This window comes from Carassius auratus, chromosome 1, assembly GCF_003368295.1.
Source record: "Carassius auratus strain Wakin chromosome 1, ASM336829v1, whole genome shotgun sequence".
NCBI classification, from domain to species: Eukaryota; Metazoa; Chordata; class Actinopteri; order Cypriniformes; family Cyprinidae; genus Carassius; species Carassius auratus.
In genome coordinates, this window is record NC_039243.1 from 30,864,311 (window position 1) to 30,888,981 (window position 24,671).

Consider the following 24,671-nt stretch of genomic DNA (forward strand, 5'->3'; position numbering starts at 1 on the left):
GATCTATTACACATCACACAGATTCCACTGATTCCTGGGCTTAAGTAAAAACACACTGTATTTGCACATGGTTTAAGAAATGTTTGTTTCCATGCATTAATATCTGTTCAGAAGAAGCTTTTATGGAATGGGTTTCCATGACTGAGCAGCTGCATACAAGCCTCACATCAGCAACTACCAAGGGTTGGATGGAAATCGAATTCAGAATACTAAAACATTTTGGACAATAAGGTCCATAAAGACATTAAGTTGGATGAGTTTGGAGTAGGGATGCACGATATTGGATTTTGGCCGATATCGATATGCCGATATTTTCTAAATAATTTTGGCCGATGCCGATATCGATATATATACAAATATATACTGATATATTTACAAATATATACTGATATATTTAAACTTTAAATTTTACTGAAGAGAAATCCATGTATCTCTTCTGTACTGATTCTACCATAAATTTATTATTTTACAAATGTAGACAGACATTCACATCTGAAAAACAGGTCAATTATTTCACTTGGAGAATATCGGTTTGGCTCATCGGCAGAAATATTCATATCGGCCGATACCGATAATGGTCATTTTAAGCTTTTATCGGCCGATACCGATGTTGTGCCGATATTATCGTGCATCCCTAGTTTGGAGCAGAAGAACTTGACTGGCCTGTAAAGAGTCTCGACTTCAACCCCATCCAACACCTTTGGGATGAATTGGAATGGCGATGGAGAGCCAGGATTTGTCCAACATCAGTGCTTGACAGCACAAATGCTCTACTGGATGAAACTCCCACAGAAATACTCCAAAATATTGTGGAAAGCCTTCCAAGAAGAGTGGAGGCTATTACAGCTGCAAAAGGGACCGAATCCACATTAATGTCTATTATATTTAGAATGCAATTAAAGTACCTGTCGGTTGTAATGGCCAGGTGTCCCAATTTAGATCCAGGCGAAACCAGGTGCAATGTTGTATAATGAAACTTGTGAGTCTGATTCAACAGAGCATTACATGGAACTGCTCTTTGATACGACACAAAAGCAAACAAACACACACAACCAAAGTGAAACTAACCATGTTTATCAAGTAAATCAACTTAACTAGCATCTCTTGAAAACATTTTTAATGCATATAATAAGAACTACTCCCAATAAAAAATAAAACATTTAATCAATAATAATGTTTTAACAGTGTCCCTGTCTTTACAACACTGAGAAACACAAATGGAATTCTCCAGAAAAGCACAAGGTCAAAGGGTAAGTACATATCGTTATGGAAATGATGCAAGATGATCCGTTTTCTTTGATTGTTCACACACACACACCCCTTTCCCAATGCATTTCCATCAGTCAAAATATAGAAGTCAAATACAGAGGTGACAACTCTTGAAAGTGCATTTAAAACAGACATTCGTGTACAGTATACTCAGCCGACACACACATTTAAGCACCAGACACATGCGGTTTGTCACAGAACTTGAAATAAAAACATTAAGATCTTTGGTTCGTTGGGTACCATATCAACATCAGTGCAGCAAAGTAGCCAAAAATTCCATCATTAGGAGACATCATAATCCAAATTATCCAAAATACACCAACTGGTGGATACTGTGCTTATATGTGCACTTTTGCATTTGTGTGTAATAATGAAAGTGAATGAATTGTGTTTGAATAGTGCTAATGTTATTTCGGGAAAATGTAAGTGCATAAGTGCAGATTTTCTGTTAAGAGCAAGTGATTTTTTGGTGATCGGAGTAAATCAGTAGCATTCAATCTCAGATGAAAATAATTATGAAACAAGTATTTCTTGGTTTATAGAAACACACTCAGATTTGATCTCTTTGGTTTTTGTTAGAACAGAAGATTGTGCAGGTTTACAGTGTACTGGAGGGATGTCTTTTTTCTTTGTTTATATTGCACTGGAATATAATGGTAGATTTCCACATACTGTACATATATACACACTCATACAAAAATAAGAACTGGGTGCAAACAATACGGTGCACAACAAGAGTGCATTTATCCATAGCGGGCTGTCCAGTGCTTACTGGAGAACTGTTAATCTGATGTCTGAGGGGACAATCAAATCTACCTAAGAGGCTTTGTTGGGGTCAATGCCAAATTGACATCAGGGAGTGTAAAAGGGAGAGTATATTAAAAATGGTGACCCAAAACGTCTCTGTCCAGAAAAGATGTAAGATGTAAGAACCAGAAAGCGTTAGCAATCTCAGCTATTCTTTTGAGCTGTCTTAATCTTTTAGGTTGTTTGATCAATTCAGGCAAGATCTGACTCTAAAAGACACCCGTTCAGCCCTTCAAGAAAATCTCCACTGAAGGAACGTCAGTGCCCTGAAAACCTACCTGTCCATCTCCACTAAGATAGCTTGTCTAGAGGACGACAGAGGTGATGCTTACAGGAGGAGCTTGATAGTAGATCAGGTGAAATCAGTTGAGTGTTTAGAAAGACACTCCTCACTGGCACAGTTACTGGTTGTAGCTTGTGTTGGTGAGATTTTCCTGGTCAGGGCAGGGGCTGTTCACACCCAGACTGCTGAGGAGATCTCGGAGCCTGGATACAGTCTGCTGCAGCTCTGTCCGTTCCTGTTGGAGAGTCTTTACCTCCGACTGAAGCTCAACCTCTCGATTCACCAGGCCGTCCACACGAGTCTCCAGCCATCTGATCTTAGCGTGAGCAACCTGATGGAAGACAATATTGACTTGTTCACTCAAAGTATAAAATATTCGGACACAAAATCTGCCAGGAAACAATTCACACTGTATATGATGCTAAATTGAAATAGTAGAAAAATTTCTACTATTCTACTATTAAACTGAATTTAAATAACTCAAAAAAAAAAAAAAAAAAAAGAGCACACAGATCAAACCAAAAAAAAAAAAAAAAAAAAAAAAAAAAGGATGCACCATTTCAATTTGAAATCTTATGTATAATCTTATGTTTGCAAGGAAACTATTTACACTAAATCTTATGCTAAATCTAATGGGTGAATAATTAATACGTGAAAAAACAAGAAAACAGGAAAAAAAAACATAGCAATGAAAAACTAAAACAAAGTTGTTGTTTTTTGCATTTTTTGCTGGGTGGTGTTTATAAAGATGCACCATTTCGCTTTGAAATCTTTTTGTTTACGTTAACATAGAAAATTCAAATACAGTGTGAATAAGCCTTTAATCTACGTAAAGGCAAACATATAAAAGGAGTCTGCTTGTGTTAGGACGGGCCACCTGAACTTCCTCTAGGAGGTCTAAGTTTTGCTGTCGGAGGCTTCCATTGGTCTTCTCCAACTGGGCCACCCGCTGTGATTGGCTGAGAGTGGAGGGACCATCCAAGAGCTCGTCCTGAAACACATGATATTCCACCTCATAGGCCTGCAGCTGCTTACTGATATCCATCTCAGACACCTACACAGGGACATGTACAAATATACAAGAGAATGTCAAAACTGGACAAGTCAAAGCTTGTCTCTTTGTGCATACAAACTTCAATTTGTAAGACTGCCCTTTGTGTGTGTGTTCTTCACAACCTGCTTTTTATATAAAATACAAATAAAGTCTAACATATTTTTTAAAATGTAATTTTACATGGTCTTGTAAGTTTTTATAATAGGTGATAGTACACAAATTAAAATTCACCATAAAACCATTATGCACTCAACAGGGCAAGATATTCATTGAATAGCAGCGTACATTTCAGCATGTTCCTCACACAAGTCACATTAACCACTTTCAAAGAGCTTGAATTTTCATTTGTGTGTCTACCCTAATATGTTTTAACCAATCCCTTACCAAAAATATAAAAATGTGTTCCTCTAGCCATTTCTTTATACCAAAATATCTTTTGGTACGTTTTACTTTTGTACTTTTCCCAAAAGTATTTTTGTTTATTGACCCCCCTTGTGAGATTTTCTAATTCTGACTTCTTGATTTCAATTGTGTTATAAAGACAGAAAATAAAATCAATAAAGGTCGCAATTACCTTTTTTATTTTTATTCAGTGGTGGAGACAAGCTTTCATACACTTGTTTTGTTGTTACTCTTTATTTCATTTCTTCTCTTGCTGCTAAATCTATTAATTGTACACGGTTGAGAATTATTTAAAATATTCAAGAGAACTTGTTGTGAATTTCTTGCACGAAACCCTTTTCATCGCTTTAGACATAAAACACATACATGCACAGACACACACTGAGCAACACCCATACTTTACTATTATTTGTGCCGAGTTCATGATGAAACTAGTACTTATGAAAACCACATATGAAGATGAACACAAGACACACCCGAGCGTGAGTATGTGTTGATTGTGTAGGGAAAGATACACATATTGCTGTTACCACAAAAGCACAAATAGAATCCACACCCAAATGTGTTACTGCCTTGACATTCAGCACAAGTGAAAGTGCGTATGTGTATATGTGAATCATATTTGCAGGTATGGTGCAGGCATGCACACGAACACTGATATATGTATTACCTGATTGATTGTTTTTTCCATTTGCACAAGGCCGAGATTGGGTAAGGTTGTTTTGATGAACTCCACAATTGACTCAAGATTTTCGTGCTGAAGAATCAGTGGCTTGTGGCTACCGAGAAGACTCAAAGCCACCTTGAAGATGACCTCCGATCCCTGAAGAAACAGCATGTCTGGAAGATATCAAATCAATAATTATTTTTATAATATTGCATGGTGATATAATACAAATATAGTTTATATTCACAAATAAGGTTCAGTAGTCTATTAGCATCATGCCTGACAACAAATCAGTTATGGGTAACCGACAAAAAATGCTTGCAGATAATAATAAAATTATAATTATTTCAAATTATGCCAGTAAATATGCAATATTAAAATTCTTTAAAATTGTCTAATTTTTTTACTTAAAATTGCCTAAAAAAAAACCTAAATTAATAATTTAATTAGCTTTAGAGATTTGTTAAATATATTATTTATTTTATTATTTTTATTTATTTATTATTTTATTGTTTTTATAAAATAACTTACAACTAAGGAGCATTAGAGGGCAAAAAACTAAGAAACATTTTGCCTCAAAATCATGCATTAAAATATTTTAATGCACACCAAGCTGTGGATTGTTTAATAAATATTAAAAATGATATTAAATATGAATATATATAAAAAAATCCAATATGCATTAAAATAATTTCATATTTTATTTATATATATATATATATATATATATATATATATACACTTTTTTTATTACAATTTCAACGTGTAAAACGGTAGAAATAAATATGCAATTAAAAAATCCAAAGAAAGATTGTTGAGAGTCGTGTGTTTGTTTTTAAATGTATGCGAATGTGCAAAGATAAAAGACTGTCAATAGAAATGTGTATGTGTGTTAGTCAGTGTAAAATGAGATGGTTCAAGATGGTACACGATAGTTTGAGCGATTATCCTTGGAAAAAGATGTGAGTTTGTGTGTCACAAGGTCAATGACATTCTCCCTTATAATCATACCTCACACAGTCACGGTACAGTGATGAAGCAAAACAAAGTTAGCGCCAGTCGTTAAGCTTCAATGATTTTGAATAACATACATAACTAACTTTAGCTTACGCATAGGAGATAAAGTGAGATGCAAGAAGGATAAAGAGAAGCAGAAAATTATAAATGGCGAAGGACATACTGTTAATAATAAAACCTTATCAGATTCCTTTTCAGCAACATATCACAGAATGAACACACACACACACACACACACACACACACACGTTTGTCATCTAATATTTCGATTTTGTTTAATTTCAGATTAATTTCAATTAATTAAATTTTTTATCATTTTAGTTAACAGTAACATTTTGGAAATCATAACTTATTTAAAATTAAGAGCACACCTCTCATTAATAAGCCGAATGATTTCATTTATCATCAATGTCTCTAATAAGGTGCAGGGCGAATAACGCACCAAAGACTTAGTGTAAGGCATTTTAAGAAAGAATGTGCATTAGCAAGCGTCACTTAGAAGACACAAATAATAAAGAAAGTCAAAAACCCAGGTGCAAAAATTCTTCCCCAACCTGTAACACCGCCCCCAAGATAAAAATTAGTGCCCGCTTGCAACATATAATTAATCTCTCTGCAGACAGGGTGTGTCTGTATACATGCAGATATATGTGCACCTGACTGTATTTGGTAACGACAAAAGAAAGAGAATGCGCTGTTGTGTGTGTGTGTGTGTGTTCCACAGTATACTTTCAGATGAAAGAATGTCAAACATGTAGCCCATCTTCATAAACACTTCTGAGGAAATTAAGAGAATGGCAATCCATCACTATCTACCACACTGGCATCTGATCTATTAACATGGTTTTGATCTTTTAGTTCAGTAGAAGATGCTTTTAATCTGTGGCTTGGTGGTTAAACCTCAGAGCTGATAACAAAACCCAAGGATTGTAGGTAGTATGCAATTCAAGAGCTGTGACTATTGTGCCCTTCTGTGCCTGCTTTAAAGAAATGTCTCTGTTAAATGCATAATTACAAAAAGCAATAGGCAATCTTAGGAGCTTATTTTGATTGGGAATGGGTGTATTGTGAGTGTCAGAGAGTAGTAAAGTGTGCATTTACCAAACACTCGTGCCACGAATCCAAGCGGGAAGTGTGAGGCAAAGGCGGTGAGGAACCAGGGAGCAGCATAGAGACTGGGGCCGATCTCATACTGCTCCAGATGAGTGTAGAGCTCCCTGTGATAGTCATGAAGCAGACGAGACAGCTGATACATCTGAATCTGAGAAAGAAAGGAGAGAAAAACGGTTACTAACAATATCAGTCAGTAGAATACAAAACTTGCTAATCATTTAATTCAAATGTATATACACAAAAACCATCTCTCTCATCTTATGAACCAGGGATTGTCCACTTTCCTGCAGATATGAGCTCCAACCTGGATTAAACACACCTACCTGCAACTTTGTAGTAATCCCGGAGATCTTGATTAGCTTGTTCAACAGTGTTTGATGGGGTTGGAGATAAACTCTGCAGGAAGGTGGATGAGAAACTTGGCCCACAGTATTGGTTTAAATTCTTCATGCATGCTTAGCTGTAGAATGTTTTTTGCTTGATTTTTATCAGGGCTGTCAAAGTGTACGCATAATGTGATAAATTGTTAACCTGTTTTTTTATATGAAATTTAAAATGCAATTTAAAGGAACTCAATGCACTTCTGAGCAGGAAGTGAATTGCAAAAAAAAATATATATATATACACATACACACACGATTGTGACCATGCTCCGATTCAGAGAAAACAAAGAAAACACATTTGGCTGGACAATCAAACAAACAAATGTTTTACATTTTGGTTTTGTAGGGCAGAATATAATTGATATTAATATCAATGTTGAAAACAGTCGTTTAAAAATTCTTCTTCCATTTTTGTGGGAACATTTTTAGGAATTCGAAATAGAAATCTGTTGCAAAAGCACCACTGAGATGGAAAACATTAGGTGGAAAACAAAGCGACTATATAATGTCAATGTCATTCTGTATGTGACAATGTCAATGTTACTGTACCTGCAGTATGATCATATCAGGCCTGTACTGTTTCCGCAGCCCCATGTCGTACATCAGGAATCTGAGCATGTGGAATGCATCCTCCTCACACAAATGGAGCAGCAACACGCCGGCCACGAAACTCAAGCCCTGGCAGTAACCCACCTCCGGGTCGAGCAGAGAATATGCCTTCAGTAGATTATAGAGAGACAGCTGGCCGGCACCCAGCTGAGCGCTGAAATACGGATGAGTGGGAAATGTACGTCCTGGGAGAGGAAGAAGAATAATCATTCAAGTGTACTTTTCTTCTTTTTTTCAGTGCAGACGGAGTAAAACAATGCTGCTGTTGTTGTTGATGTTGGCAGAGACACACATGACCCCCTCCTTTCAGCTCAATCTCCTCCTCTAGTGTTCAGACTCATTCAGAGGGTAACTCTCATGGGTGTGCGGCGATTTAGCCACATGTAGAAAGAAATAACAGAGGAGGACAGAACAGACCAGGGCTCATTTATTTGACACAACATCATCAAACAAAATCTGGTGCAGGTTTTAACTTTTGAGGCACATCTACAGTATACTCCCACAATGCTTCTCTCATGTAGGTTTAAACAGAGGCCAAGTATCTGGATACTTAAGACACACTTCAGTGTTTGAATATCATTGCATAACACGTAAATATCTGCAAAGAACTGATGCAAGACTTTTTTTCCCCCAGAACTTCACTAACTTTTTTTTTTTTAGTAATTCCTTTTTCAGCGTTGGTTGGAAGATGTTTTAATGCCATGCCAGCTTCCTTTGCTATTTCCATGGCAAGTAACAAGTTAAAATAATAGAAAAGAGCAATTTAAAATATTGTATAAAAGGTTAAAAAAAAAAAATAATGAAGTCAGGGTTTACTCTTTTAAAAAAATATATTTTTTGTCTCAAGTTCTAGTTTCCAAAGTGAACTTAAACTATCACAATAAAAAATATAAAAAAATAAACTTTAAAAGAAACTGGAAACTGGCATGAAGACCATATCAGTGGATCTTCCTTTGTTATTGCTTGATTACTAAATGTCCAATTTGGCACTGTGTATCTATGATCTAATCCCATCAATTATTTAAAATAAAGATGCAATTTTAACCGCCAATCGGGTTAATTTCATACAGCTTGTTGTTCGTACACAGACCCTATTCATTTTGTCTATTTGACGACGTTAATACGGTAGTTTTGAGATCAGTGCGTGGTATGGGACACTTTTCAAAATTTGTGGAAAATGCTTCTTTAGCAGCAGCATCCACTTGTTCATTTCCTGGGATTCCACAGTGTCCAAGTGGCCAACAAAAATACATATTCAATTTCAGTGCTTCGAGTTCTGACTATTGGAAAAATATTTTTACTTGAAAATGAAAAAAAAAAAAAGACATTTACTAAAAGTAGACTGTGTGCATCTGAAGTGGCATGGGATGAAATGAAAACTAGCAAACGGTGTCACTCAATTGGTTGGAAAGCTGTAGAACATAAATGCATAAAATGAAGCACGCAAGCATCTCACGATAGGAATTTAAAGTATTGCATTGAATTAGAGCTTATGTTCCTATCTGAGAGGGCATCTTCCGAGAAACAATATACATTCCTATAAGATTAGGTTTCTTCCAGTGTTGTAAAGCTATCCATCTCTCTTCCTTCCCACCGTCACTGTGCTGAGAGCCAACGACACCTCCCTTTAATCGTCTGAGCCTCCCCATTAATCTTTCCATCTTCAGATCTGTCCATCTCCACTAGTGTCTCAACCATTCATGCAGCCTGAGGTTCTGCAGAAGTTTGTTCTCTATAATAATGCAGCTAATGATCGTTTTGCAAAGAATGGAGACTTGTGTGTATACTCGGATGACAATTTTTTCAAAAAATTCAGGGCAAGCGTGAGCATGTACAAGTTGGTGTGTATTTTTAAGATAGAAAAGCTGAATAGCTGTTTTTCAACATGCTAGAACGCAACATTAAGCAAGCCCACCAAATAAGTGTCAGGTTGAGCTCATCAGCTGAACATGTTTCTGTTCCTCAAGACAGATTTCTGAGGGGCAAAACACATGCCGTTGACTACAAGAAGTCTACAAGACATTCAACAACCTTTAAAGGGGGGGTGAAATGCTATTTCATGCATACTGAGTTTTTTACACTGTTAAAGAGTTGGATTCCTATGCTAAACATGGACAAAGTTTCAAAAATTAAGTTGTACGTTTGAAGGAGTATTTCTGTTCCAAAAATACTCCTTCCGGTTTGTCACAAGTTTCGGAAAGTTTTTTTCGAGTATGGCTCTGTGTGACGTTAGATGGAGTGGAATTTCATTATATGGGTCCTGAGGCACTTCTGCCGGAAGAGCGCGCGCTCCCGTATAGCAGAGCACTGAGAGCACAACAGACTTCACTGATCAGAGCGAGAGCGTCGTGAAATGTCACAAAAGGAGTGTGTTTTTGGTTGCCAGGGCAGGACAACCCTGCACAGATTACCAAAAGAGAAACAGCATTAAGGGACCAGTGGATGGAGTTTATTTTTACAGAGCATCAGCGGAGTTATGCAAGTGTTTTTGTTTGTTCCCTGCATTTCGAAGATGCTTGTTTTACAAACAAGGCCCAGTTTGACGACGGATTTGCACATCGTTTATTTCTTAAGGATAATGCAATCCCAACGAAAAAGGGTCACGATCGTGAGTTGGAACCTCAGGCGGTGAGTAAAACTGCTTCGAATATCTCTGTGTTGTTAACTTAACTATCGGCGCATAAGCACATCAAGTAAACAACATGCGATGTTGTCATCAAACTGCAATTTCCACATGTACAGCTTAAAAAAAATAAAAAAATAAAAATAAAAAAAAGACGACAAAGTGGAACTTAGTCCTTTTCCAAAACTGCTAAGCAAATATATACAGTTTCAGTACATACCACATAGAGACGTTGTTGCTGATGCTGCTCTTGTTAAATTTCAGCCTCTGGATCTGATTCTGGATCATAAATATACACTGAATCTGACTGTTAGCTATGGTTTGTTTTGGTTGGTTTTGTCCTCACGGTAATGTCACAGCTTCCAAACGCTCTCAAAGCAAAAGCCTACTGGCGCTCGTGATTCTTTAGCTCCGCCCACACGTCACGCCTCCAGCCGGTCGTGTTTTTCCGGGAAAAATTGGTACAAACTATCTTTCTCTTATGAATATAATAAAACTAAAGACTTTTTGGCGTTATGAAGGATGCAGTACTACTCTATAGGTACTCAAGATTAACAGGATATTGAGTGAAAATGAGCATTTCACCCCCCCTTTAAGTGTGTGATGCCCAGTTTTTCCTCTTTGACTGTTTACAAAGTCGGTAAGTGTATGATGCCTAGTGTTTTAATATCTGCTCCGATTTTAAAAGTAATTTCCAGCCTTTTGTTCGATTTAGGAAGCAATGCATACCACTAGGTTTTGGGACAGACCATTGTGCTTGTAATACTAACCCAAGTCTATGAGGATGGCATGCTGCTGGGATGTGAGCTGCTTCAGAAGCTCTTTGTAAGGAGTGTCAATGTTGGGAGGTTTGGCGCTGGGCACCTCCTGCCTCAGCAAATACTGCTCTGAGAGAAACTTCCAAATCTCTCCTCGATGCTGCCGAGGAACGCCTGAGAGCGAGAGAAAAACAGAAAGGGGAGCATTTCATTTGATGGATCTTTTGAATATCTTGAACAGAACACCACAGTTTTCAGTGCTTTTTCAGTAGTGCGTGATCTCATCTGACTTGTAGATTGATGTCCATAAAATCACTTCAAGAAGACTAAGTCCCAAAAAACAGATCTTTGTGTAATTTCTGTGACACCAAACAGAACTGCAAATACTCTGCAGTTTGTCCCCACTGCAGTTTATGAAGCATTAATCATGCAAAGTGCAAAGAACTGGCCCAGATTCATCACGATAATGAACTCTATAATGAACATATCACATATTCATGCCACAGTTGCGCTGAACTCGAACAGGTGTGTGCTTGTGTGCATAGCTGTGTGCAATCTCACCAATCATTCCACAGAACTACCTCTATACAAACCTGACTATCAAAGAGACAGCTCCTGTATCTATATTAAACACTCCCACACACACTCTCTCCATAAACATCAAATATGAAAAACATACCCCCCTTTTTTTTCTCAGGAAAAGCAAATTAAAAGCTTCAAAATATATGCACACAGTTAACTCAGTTTACACTCCTCTAAAAAACTGAAAACTGATACATAAGCGATCTAAAACAGCCAATTATATACTCCTCACTCAATGTACAGTTCTAGTTCAGTTAATCCAGGTATCAAAAACTGACAAACCTCATACAACTCATCAGCTTCTAGGTGTGATTGTGCGTGTGTAATTCACCTTGTCCCACAGCTGTGTGGATCTCCTCGGTCTCAAACATGACCTTTGACCTCCCAGTGGCGTTGAGCATTCTCTCCCAGACCAGAGTGACATCTTTCAGACATGGCGTGATCTCTTCATAGTCCAGCTTCAGTCGTCTGCACTGCAGATCACTCTCTGATGCTGTACACACATTGAATGAAAGATTATTTTTTTATTTCTATTCTATTTCTGTGGTAGCAAAGTAAAATGCTAACATTTACATTTAATCATTAAGCAGATGCTTTTATTCAAAGCTACTTTCAAATGAAGAGAACAATAGAATTCTATTAAGTCGCACTTATTGTACCAGCGGGAAATCCCCTTCAGACAAACACACAAACACAGCAAGAGGGGAAATAATACCCTCCCCAATCACCCTTACCCATGGGACAAAAATAAATAAATAAATAAATAAATAAATAAATAGAAATTGAAGTCTCCAAAGTGTCAAACATTAAAAAAAAACTGTGATTGAGAAGTGGTAATATATACACAGGCTAGATGTAGGGCAGACAGTCTTCCCAGTCCACATCTTCTGACCCACTTCTTTACATCCACACCCTATTCAATAGGTCACGCTGCTTCTTTTCAAGCTTCTGTTCTTTCTTTTCAGGTCATGAGAAACATGACGGGGCATGGCAGGCCAGGCACGACACTGTCAATCATGAGCACACCCAAATTAGAGCGCATCTGTGCCAGCAAAACTCTTCACCTGTCACGATCATCTCATAACCTGCAGCAGGCACTTCCAGCTAAGGCAACACATGGGTGTTTCAGGTTGTACAGAAATGTGTGTGTGTGTGTGTGTGTGTGTACGCTACTGTGTACGCCAGGCAAATCACCCGTTTGACAGCTGCACATGACCTTAAAACAGCTCTGAATTTCCAAGAACCACAAAAGGAAGTATTAATGCTGAATACCCATTCATTGAATAAATCCTAAAGGCAAGAACAAACTTAGCTTTATAATTACATAATACCTAATAAACTGGATGTTGTGATTTTAAGATCTTGTACATGAAGAAAAAAACTAACATTAACAAAAAGTAATAATCATAATAATAATAAACTTAAATAAGCTGACAAAGTATGGCCAATATTTTACAGCCCAAAGCCTTATAAAGGAAAACAACTAACGATTCCTAACACCGTGTGAACTGTGTTCCCATTGACATGGTCCCTACACAGTGTTCATTGCTCCCTACTCCCCGAGCAGGGGAAATCTGATGAAGTTTACTGCACTTTGGAACATTCATTCATGGATTCGCTCTGCACAACGTCTTCACACACAGACAAGTGTGACATTATATACCTCTGTAAATAAATACAATTTGAATTCACGCCCGCACACGTATATGGAACATATACGTTCACTTCGAACTGAAATCATGGCGGAATATCCTGTAATGTCCACTTCGCAGGGCACTTAGGTAGGGCTGCACGATTCTGGATAAATTGAGAATCACGATTTTTTGATCTCATATAGAGATCACGATTCTCCTACGATTCTTTATTATTATTATTACTATTAACATTATCATTATCACAAGTATATAAATTATTTTATTTTGCAAGGATTCTTTAAATTGATCAAGTGTGACAAAGACATTTATAACAAAATATTTCTATTACACACAATTATTGTTCTTCTGAACTTTCTATCAAAGAAACCTGAAAAAAAATCTACTCATCTGTTTTCAACATAATAATAATAATAATAATAATAATAATGTTTTTTTTGAACGGCAAAACAGCATATTAGAATGATTTCTGAAGATCATGTGACACTGAAGACTGGAGTAATGATGCTGAAAATACAGCTGCACACCACAGAAATAAATTACATTTTAAAATACATTCAAGTGAAAGCAGTTATTTTAAATGGTAAATATTTCAAAACTTTACTGTTTTTGCTGTACTTTGGATCAGATAAATATAGTTTGGTGAGCAGAAGAGACTTTAAAAAAACATTACACATCTTATGGTTCAAAAACTTTTGACTGGTAGTGTATATATAATATATTTAAAACCCCAGTTTTTTTAATATTAGAATGATGAAAAAGTTGTTTAGATCACTGATTCAATGACTCACTCATAAACCTACTACACTTGTTTCATTTCTGGATGAATCAGCGTTTTTGAACGATTCTCTTGAATGAAAAATTAATTCATTGACAAATAAATTAAGACACTTGTCGCCACATATTGGTGAAACAATGCAAACGACACAAACGTTATTTAAAGCGCAGTACTTTCAAAAGGGGATGTTATATTTTGATCGCTGCCATATAGACATCAATGTTTATATTTAAATTATAAACTTTATCCCAGTATTTCTGTGATAATATAAATGACTGTAAGACAGATATAATACTGTGTAGTTGAAAAGACTGTTTGTGAAGATGTTTCTTAACCAAACATGGTAAGAGCTCTCTCTGTGTCAGCGGCAGTGCGCGCACGGATTTGAATGATCCGGTAAGACTTTGTCAAAGGTTTAACAGACTCGGGGAATCGTTGTCTTTAAGAAATGAGATCGAGAGGGTGTCTGAATCGAGATCGCGATCTTTTAACGATTAATCGTGCAGCTCTACACTTAGGGCAGGTGAGGGGGGGTGAGGACTGGAATTGAGAAACAATGGAATAAATAGTATACGTGAGATCGTGGATCTCGAAAGCGATCGTGCATTCAAAATGGGGGGGTGGGGGGTGGGGGGTGAGGACATCACTACATTGTTATGTCCATCAGCCATCGGTGATGGATGATGGCATCATCCAAAAGGATTATATTTTGTTGAATAAAATGAGTGCTTCATGTTTCAAAATTAAAATGCACCTTACAATCTTGTACCTTAAAATACACATTTTCTCAAACTCAATTTTACTAAATGAATGGGGAGAAAAAACTAAATTGGCCAAACATATTAACCAACAAAATCAATATTAAATATCGACCATCAGCTGCCCTGATTTCTAAATATCTGCATCGGCCAGTCAAAAACCTGTATCAACCTCTACTCATTTGTATGCTGAACTGACAGTATTCACAGTGATAATAGTTACTGCACGTGAACTAGGGGTGGTGAAAAAAATCGACTATCGATTAATCGCGAGTATGTTATGGACGAGTATGAATCGATTATTAAATTTTCAAAAATCGATTTTTTTTTTTTCATTATTTTATTTTGTAAAAAAAATTATACCGAGAGTTGAACGTCACGAACGCGCCCAGTTCCAGTTAGCAAGCAGTCAGAACAGGTGTGTAAAATGGAAAAAACAGGAGCGATCTCCCCTGCACCAGATAGCAGACAGGTAATAAATCATCTCTGACTCAAAAAAACGTAATGCTCCTTAACAAAATCTTCGAGAGCGCATTGAATCAGTGCGAAAAAAAGCGGAGCTTGTGTGAGAGTGAGCCATTTTATCTGACCAATATTGTCAACGTTAGCGAGTATTGGCATTAGATTATTATTATTATCATTATTATTTTTATTATTATCTAATGGCATCAATAAAGCTTCAATAAACCCGCAATGAAGTGTTGGGACTTCTATTCGTGGACACTGATTCTGAAGGGTAATATCTGTATTCAGAAGATGACGGAGATATTGAAAGTGAAAGTACACCAAGCACAAACGGCGAATCCTTTGCCCAATGTAAATGGTCCTTTGCCAAATGTCAAGGTGTGAACAATGTTTGCAGGGGTCGGAGTGTTCAACGCGAAATTAGCAGGCATTTTATTGTTGCGGGGACGAGGCGGGAGATTTTTTCCGCGCTAGACCTGCATATTTGTCTTCTGACCGCACCTCTCCGCAATCGCGGTGACAGTATTGTAGTGGAGACTTTGTCTAATGCCTCTGGGTATGTTAGACAAGGTCGAAGTATTCATAGGACAGTTAGGAGGTAAGGTGGAGAGTAGTCCGAGCCGTGCACACTCGGCGCGTGCGCGAGGCAGATCTGTCCGCGCTGCTCATAGCAGAAGCAGAGGCGATGTGACACGGGGCATAGATTTTGAACTAAAAAGGTCTTGTCTACTTGTGTTTGTGTGTCATATGAATAATATATATGTGCCCCATACATGGAATCAGAGTGCCTGCTGCATGTAGTAAACTGAAAATCCCAACCACTACATGCATTCGGTTTGTTTCTACCATTTATTAGTAATGATTTACACAGTTTGTTTACTACTTACTGTTGTGAAATGGAAAATCAATAATCGTTAATCGAGAATCCTTAATAATCGAAAATCGACTGTAATCGAATCGGGACTTCAATAATCGTAATCGAATCGAATCGGGAAATCATACAGATTAACCACCCCTAACGTGAACGTGTTTCACCTTGTAATTTCTGGTTCTCTCTCTCCATCCGCAGCAGGAGAATCTGTTGAAGAACTGCTTTCCTCCATAGCTCTCTTAGCTCCACCCCATTCCTTTTTCTTCTCTCCTCTGGCACCGCCCCCATGGTGCTGTCCCCGCCCCCAACTCCACCTCCCAGCGCCATTCTGCTGCCAACCTCTAAGGTGGATTCTGAAAAACAATATAGTTTGTCACAACAGAACAAAATTAACATCACTTACATGAACTACATAAATTACCAGCAATAGCTGCAAACATCTATATAATCAACCAAGATGTTTGTCATTATATCATGACTTCGGCAATCAATACTAATACAAACTAAGTTTTGTAATTCTGAATTGTGGTAGGTTTCTATTTTTTTGAAACCACATCATTACACTTCCAACATAAAGTGGAAAACTGTAAATGGATAACATTTTATGACAAAATAAATGCTGAATTTATGGTTGTAAAAACTATGAATCTATAAATTGCTATTAAATTCACAATTAAAAAACATTCCCAAAATTCCCTGTGACATCACATATGATTATAGTTCATTTAAAAAGTTTTTCTACGGTAATGAAATAAAGACAGAAATGATAAACAAAAAGACAAACAATATGAGAAAAGATAAAAAAATAAACATTAGAATAAAGCATTAAATGTAAATGTTCAGAAACTTAAAAAAAAAGTAATGAAAGGTCAAATAATAGGCCTACTACTTAAATTTTAATTTTTAAGACTTACGAAGTCTCGCTAAGATAAACATTTTGACCAAGTTCTTTTAAACACAAATTTCACTAAATCAAATGACACCTACATGAACTGCCAACATCACCATTAATTTTTACTGATAAAAAAAAAAATCATTAATGTAAGCTTAAAATGATTCAGATAAAGGTTTATAGGCTTACACTAAATACATGTTTTGATTCATGCATCTGTAACTACTGAAAGAATATGTACAGTTAACATGCCCTCATAGTACAAGATGAAGCTAAAAGAACCTGAAATATGTCTGATTTCCCCCCACTTTGATAAAGGGCAGGTGAGTTGGATAACAGCACGTCTTCTCCACAAGATTGTGTAATTTTCTCTCATGTTTGCAAAAATTAACACTTAACAAAAGAGCAAACCACAAAACACACAGAAATACACTCAAATACAAGTGTCCATACGCACAGGCAGAGGTGTTAAATGAACACCACCCAAACTATAGGGCGGATGCGAGACCTCAAACTACCCTCTTAACAAAATGAGAAATTGTGCATAAAGAAAAATAAAGTGTTCTTTTATTTGTGGTATATATACAGACTTAGATCACCTGATAGTGCTGCACAATTACAAGGAAAAGAAAAATCAAATCAGAGTGCTGAAATAAAATGGCATTCACCCACACACTTTAGATCTTTCTTTAACTCCGGGTTTTACTCCTGTAACACGCTGTACAAAACCAGAGCTTGTCTAAACCTGCTGTAGTGTAGTCCTCTTCCCACCCACAGATCAAAACAGAAAAAAAAAAAAAAAAAAAAAAAGTCATAAATTGATTTGCATTTAAATGTTGACGTTCAGACAGCAGTTCTAATTTGACATCTCAGCTCATCTGAAGAAATATAAACGCTTTAGAAATGTTTATCACCAACTCTAACTGAACAGCTTTTCAAGATTACAGTAAGGGTTACAAGATTTCCAAATATATAAAGGTGTTTGTTCCTGTAGCTTAAGTGGTAGAGCATTGCATTTGCAAGCGCAAGTTTGGGGGTTCGAATGCCAGGGAACACATTAGGAGAAAATTGTTAGCCTGAATGCAATTAAAGTTTTTTTTGGATAAAAGCGTCTGCTAAATGCATAAAAGTAATTATATATATACACGTGTGTGTGTGTGTGTGTGTGTGTAAAAATGGCAGATGGGCAAAGATCTTAATTCCCAGCCAATTCTTGAGATTCCTGCATACACTGTCACATACAAGTCAAGTACAACATGTCAGACACACACACACTTGGTCTTTGTCAGTCAATGTCACATACACACACACACACACACACACACACACACTTGGTCTTTGTCAGTCAATGTCACATACACACACACTTGGTCTTTGTCAGTCAATGTCACATACACATACACACACACACACACTTGGTCTTTGTCAGTCAATGTCACATACACACACTTGGTCTTTGTCAGTCAATGTCACATACACACACTTGGTCTTTGTCAGTCAATGTCTCTGCATGGCATAATTCAAGACTTTTTCAGCACAACTTCTCAAAACAAAACAAATTTCCTGTTAGGAATTGTACACACACCAGTTACAGTGGGGTGGAGTAGCACATGTGTTTGAGTGTATCTGTCACTCCCTCTGCCAACACACAAACACACACACTGGCAGGGATCTAGAGTGCGACCAATTTGGTCGTTACTTTTTCAGTAAGTTACCTTTCTTGTAGTATTGTGCTTCAAATAAAGAACATTATGTTGACCAGATTGTTAGTTAATCATTTAGGCTACAAGTCAATATTGTCTATATGGACAGCGGTTTAAAAAAAAAAAAAAGTGAACTTGTAAAACTGCGGTGTTAAATGCGCTGCAGTCGTAAATTTGGGTGCACCTAACTTTTGTGCTGGTGCACCGAAGAAAAAAAAGTTAGGCGCACTAGTGCAAAAAGTTAGTCTAGAGCCCGGACTGGCCACTCCCTCTGTACATAAGTGGTGTTTCTGCCCAGACCAACGCCTTGCGAGTGTGCAAACACACATGTAAGTGGGTCAATAAGGCCGGTTCTTTCCTGTAGATGTCTGTCAACATGACCTCCTGTAAAACGCCACACCCAACACACACGTTACCTCATTAATACAAGAATTACTTCATTCAGACACACACTTATCAAGACACACCCAAATATACAGAAACACACTCATACAACAACAGCGCTCTTGGCACGCATTCTACTTTAAGGAAGTGTACTCATATTACTGCACATACATCAACATGTACTTTTTTTTCCGTAATCAAAAAGAAGGTCAGTTCTCCAGAATCAGATACTGGACACCTTTTAACTGAATACACAAACATGGTCCACACTACTGTACACATGCCTACTTCTGCTTTAAAGAAAAACACAATGCATTTGAAACTTTGTCACGACAGTAACCTTATTTCTCCAAACTGTAAATTTATTTTAAACTTTCTCAAAAACACCTTATTGAATTATTTTTAACCACCATAAACCATAAAACAAGTAGTCTTGTAGCCTATATTCCAAGTCTTCTGAAGCCATCTGTTAGATCAGTGTTATGAACACACCAAAATGCTTTTGTCATTCATTTTTATATCCTTCTTTCCAGAGTAGACTGTACAATAGAGACCCACCCAGGTCTTTTATTTACACACTTTTTGTCCCCATCCAAGGTAGATATTTGGTTAAAGTCAAATTAAGCCAATAGGTTTAAGTAAACAAAGCATAATTAAACTATGTGAATTTGTTGAATTACTAGTATTCAAGGTAACATTATTGTTTCATTTCATCAGTCGATTTATAATACTTTCAAAATATAGTCTTTATATAGAAATTACATTTCCTCCCGTTTAATTTTTGTAGGTTATTCGTAATATCATTTTTACTTACATTTGTTTCTGCTACCATTTTGCTGTGTCTGCTTTTTATGTTGTGTTTGTAGGGGACTTATTTAAAAAGTACAATAAAAAAAAAGCATCTCACAGTGTCAGCATGCTCGCTTCATAGAGCAGAAAAATATGGTCGGTTTGCGTCGGAGTGTCAAACTTGATTTCTGGAGGACCGGAGCCCTGTAGTGTTTAAATCCAACCCCAATTAAACACACCTGATCCAACTAATCAAATACTACATGCTATGTGTGTTGGAGCAGGGTTGGAATAAAACTGTGCAGGGCACCAACCCTCCAGGAATTGAGTTTGACACCCCTGAGACCTCATATTGAATCAGAAGAAATGATTATCAGCTGGCTCTGATAAGTGGCTGATCATTTGGAGCCTTTCCTATGAAAAGGCTTTTTTGTGTACTCTGAGGTCCTCACAGGCGCTGTTCACATCTGCCCCAATCATTGATTTGGATTAAACCACTTGTTTCATTTGCATTATTATTATGATGTTTTTATGTACTTTTTGAAGCTTCAAAATGTTGAATACATACACTTTCAAAAGCATTGACAAAAATAATAAGATCATTTTAAAGAAAATCTTTATTTTTGTTCCGGAGCTGAATAAAAGTCTTTGGAATGACATGAAGGTGAAAATGATCATTTTCATTTTAGATGAACCAATCCCTTTAAGAAATTCCCATTAACTTCTACATTGATGGACATTAAAACAGGCAATTTGTAGAGTGTAAGAACTGTTATAACCCTTTTTTTAGGCCTAATGAGCTACACGAGAGTGTGGATAATTAATGATCATTTCTCTCATTCACACGCACACCTGAAGGGTGTTTTGACATCTGATATTAACAAGTCTAATGAGCCACTAACTTCAAAATAACAGACCTCATTTGCTGTTCTGCCAGTTCAAAAAAGACATGAAACAGGTCAAGAAAAGCTAAGTGCGGAGGAAATGGGTAAAGTGCTAATCATTGCAATTCTGTTTCTCTGCCAAAAGAAACATCAAGTCCAAGCAGGCTATCAGTTTGCGTACTCATTCACACTTAGCAAATCATTAACAGCAAGAGCGCCACCTACAGGACACCATCAGTAACAGTGGCATGTAGATGCATTAACTGCACTGTACACCGTAAAGTACGGTTGATATAGATCAGGGTTCCTCAAATCTTGCCCTGGAGGACCAATGCACTGCAGAGTTTATATCCAACCCTGATCAAACACACAAACCAGTGATTTTCTAATGATCCTGAAGACACTGATTTGTATTCTCCGGTGTGTTTGATTATGGTTAGAGCTAAAGTCTTCAGGAAAGTGGATCTCGTGGGTGATATTTGAGGATCCCTGCTATAGTAGATTATGTTTGGTATCAATGTACCCTACTTGTATATTTAATTAGGGTGCTACCTTTGGAGTCTGAGCCCTTCTGTGGTGTGGCGACTCGTAAGAAGATCTGTTGTCTCCAGGAGTGTCTCCGGTTACGTGATGGACTGTCATCCCCAATGACACGCACCACTCCAGGACTGGACAGGGGCGCCACGTCACTACACATACACATACAAATACATAAGCATAGGTGTCCATTCATACGAATATATACACACACTGACAGACAGTAGTCACAGGCTTGTGTCAGAGTAGAGCCAAATTAAATTAGAAAGTTGATAAAACTAGACCAAAAAAAAAAAAATCCTAGACGGATTCATTACTAGTGGCATTTTGAGTTTTTTTTTTTTTTTTTTTTATTAAAATATGATATTGTGTTCATAATATGAAATAATCCTGTAATAATGGTGTTTTTCAGAAATGATTTTTATACAATAATTTAATATTTTCCATAATTTTATACATTATTCAACTATGTTGATATGCACAATAAAGTATATTAAAGATTTAATATTTGTATATGTATTTTTTTATTTACCCCTGGTACTATCCAACACTCACTTAATTTATAAAAACACTAATACATCACTGTTAAATATTATCTTTAGGAAATCCCAAAATGTATTATTATATTTTGTACATTTTAATGTTGTGATTTATTTATTTTAAATATGACATTGTGTATTATTCACAAAGATTAGGCTATCCATTTTTTATGGTTTCAAAATTAGCATAACATCTTAGCTAACAAATGAAGCTAACAGTCTAAGCTTTTCTTCTGAAAAATATAATAAAATACGCATTTATAAAAACACAGCTGCGGAACAACTAAATTATTTGATTTTCTGAGCACATCCAGATTCATTACAAGAAAATGTACTATTTTCTTATCTAATGAGTCCTTAACCACATCAGCCTCTGTGGCAGGTGCATAAAAACAACAGAGATGGAAGACAGGAAAATGGAAAGATGGATTGGAAGAAAGTAAAGAAGAAACAGAGTACCTCTTCTTCTGAGAGTCACTGGTATCATCGCTCTCCACTACAGGGGCCAGAAATTTGAGGAAATTGGGAACAGAGGAGGAGGAGTGTAATCTCGCTCTAAAGCCACTCAGCCCTGATGGACTGAGAGATAGAGCATGAGAAAGAAAGAGAGTTAGAGAGGCCACAGAGTACAGGAGTGAGACAGAGAGTGACTGTAAGGAATAGCCTCATTAGACCGAAACCAGCACAAAAGCGAAATCTATCTTCTTCTTGTTGGAGCAGAACTGGGAACATTGAGGTGAATTCACCAAACAGCTGGGCAAATTTGATGTGTGGTATTTCATGTTTTAAATTTTCTATGATAACTGAATTGAATAATTAAAATAAAGCTGAAATAAAATAAAATATAAACAGTAGATAAAAAGCTTTTGTTTTTTATCTACTGTTGCTTGGCGACTAACTGAAATAGGTGTAACTAAAATAAAAGTCCACATGAAATCAACTGTATTAGTGCATAATTAATCTATGCAAGTTAATCTGCTGAAAAAATTGTTTGTTTTGGTAATCTTTAACCAAAATCTGAACATTTGCTGCTGCTTTAGAAAGGCATTGCTTCTGTCAGTTTGACTGCTTGGGCAGAATATCCTTAACCACGCCCCTCTAACCTTTAGGTTGTTATGAGTGACAAAGAGGCGGAGCTCTAAAACAAAAACCGCCCACTATTTAATATTCAAGTATGTCACTATTCTGAAGCAATGTTGTTGTGCAAACCTAATCTTTAGACAAAGGCAAACATAAACTGATCAGTCATAAGAAGTAAACTAAAACAACTTGGAGGCTATTTTAAAATGATGTTCACTTTCATTTAAACTGTGGGCAAACCCAGATCTATGCAAATGAACCCCATTCCAAAAGCTGCCAGAATTGACACAATTAATGCCCACAGAAAACTGACAGTATTTTCTTGAAGGGGATGTTTTCTATTGATCATGGCATCAGTACTGATATAAAAGAGAGGTCTTACTAGACCACATCACGGTCATCTAATGCATACTCAACAACCAAACACTCAGAATCAGCCTGCAAGTCCAATTTGTTTTCAGAGGAACTTCAGAGGAAATAAAAACAGAAAACAAAATGAAAAAGCTCTGTTCTACACATACAAACACCTCACCTCCGCTTGAGGGGCTGGGAAGAATGATCAAGAGCAATAGTATGAGGCCTCAAAGGCCGCTGACACACAGAAGAGGAAGAGGCCAGAGGGGAGGAAGGACTGATGAAAACACAGAAAGGATGGGAAAAAATTAAGTAGGGTGCAAAGGGATACAAAAGCAAAGATGCAAAGAATAAAAAGGTGAAGCACACAGCGAACTGTATTCGCACTGCAGACTAAAAAATGTGATGATGTAAGAACTGGAAACAGTATTAAAGTGTGTGACTGACAGGAGTCTGTTGCTGACATCGGAGTACATGCATTTACAAATGCAAATATTCAACTTTTATTTGCAACACTACAAAACACAGTTGCATTTTGAATTTACAACTGGTGATTTGAATTAGGATAAACACAAACTATGCACAGTGATCAAAAGAAGCAGCTAGCACACACACACACACAGTCTCACTTGCTCTGATGTGGGGAATCTGTGCTGACGGAGTAGTGTCGGACCAGTTTGGGCTTGGTGGCGGCAGTGTGTTGTAGTAGGGGAAGGCCCGCCTCAGAGGTCGACAGCATGGGAGAGTGACTAATTGTGCTTGCGCGTCTCCTAAAACCCTGAGGCGGGCTCTCAGGACCCTCCTGACCTCCCACTGAGCCTTCTAGACGCTTCAGATCCCCTGTGGAACTGTGGGAGCGGAGTGGACTGGAGGGAAGGAAAGAGCAGAGGGGCTCCTCCAATGATGTTTCCTTAAAAAAAAAAAAAAAAGAACATGTCAACAATCTTGCTGAAACAGAAGCTATTTTAAAAGCAAAAGGTTCATGTGAGGGCATATAACTTACTACAAGTGTGAATAACACATCTTATATGACAGATAGCTGTAGCTCTATAACCACTGCATGAAATACAAAGCTGTGAAACAGTTCAACTAATGAACATTCAAATTATTGTGATTATTAGCACTAATAAAATGTATTCTTGTTTTGCACACACTGATGCATTTAGTCATATTGCTGCTGACACTATAATTATATAAAAGCATTAAAGTTGGTTAGTTATGGGCTAATTATGCACAAAACATCAAATAAGCAGAATAAGTGACCAACAGTTGATTTTATCTACATTAACACTACTGTTTAAAAGTTTGGGATCAGTAATAATTTTTTTTTTAAAGAAATTAATACTTTTATTCATCAAGGATGCATTAAATTGATAAGTCCATTTGAAGTCCAATTCAGCCTGAATGATTTCTGATAG

The 24,671-nt window shown here is 36.9% G+C and overlaps 1 protein-coding gene across 6 annotated transcripts in view; it reads right to left on the minus strand.

Annotated features, from left to right (window-relative positions):
* Window positions 1–1,102: 1,102 nt before the first annotated feature.
* Window positions 1,103–24,671, minus strand: part of LOC113107282 (TBC1 domain family member 1-like) — a 48,812-nt gene continuing 25,243 nt past the window's right edge. For 3 of the 6 annotated variants that reach the window (XM_026269681.1, XM_026269698.1, XM_026269706.1), the window contains 12 exons: window positions 23,883–24,163; window positions 23,432–23,530; window positions 22,279–22,398; window positions 21,296–21,432; window positions 16,256–16,444; window positions 11,899–12,060; window positions 10,998–11,159; window positions 7,545–7,789; window positions 6,601–6,760; window positions 4,486–4,655; window positions 3,237–3,413; window positions 1,103–2,690 (listed from right to left, as the gene is read on the minus strand). In XM_026269681.1, the coding sequence (XP_026125466.1) occupies window positions 2,478–2,690; window positions 3,237–3,413; window positions 4,486–4,655; window positions 6,601–6,760; window positions 7,545–7,789; window positions 10,998–11,159; window positions 11,899–12,060; window positions 16,256–16,444; window positions 21,296–21,432; window positions 22,279–22,398; window positions 23,432–23,530; window positions 23,883–24,163 (2,115 nt within the window). In that variant the 3' untranslated portion in view covers window positions 1,103–2,477. The other 3 variants (XM_026269690.1, XM_026269723.1, XM_026269716.1) reach the window with 3 other exon arrangements.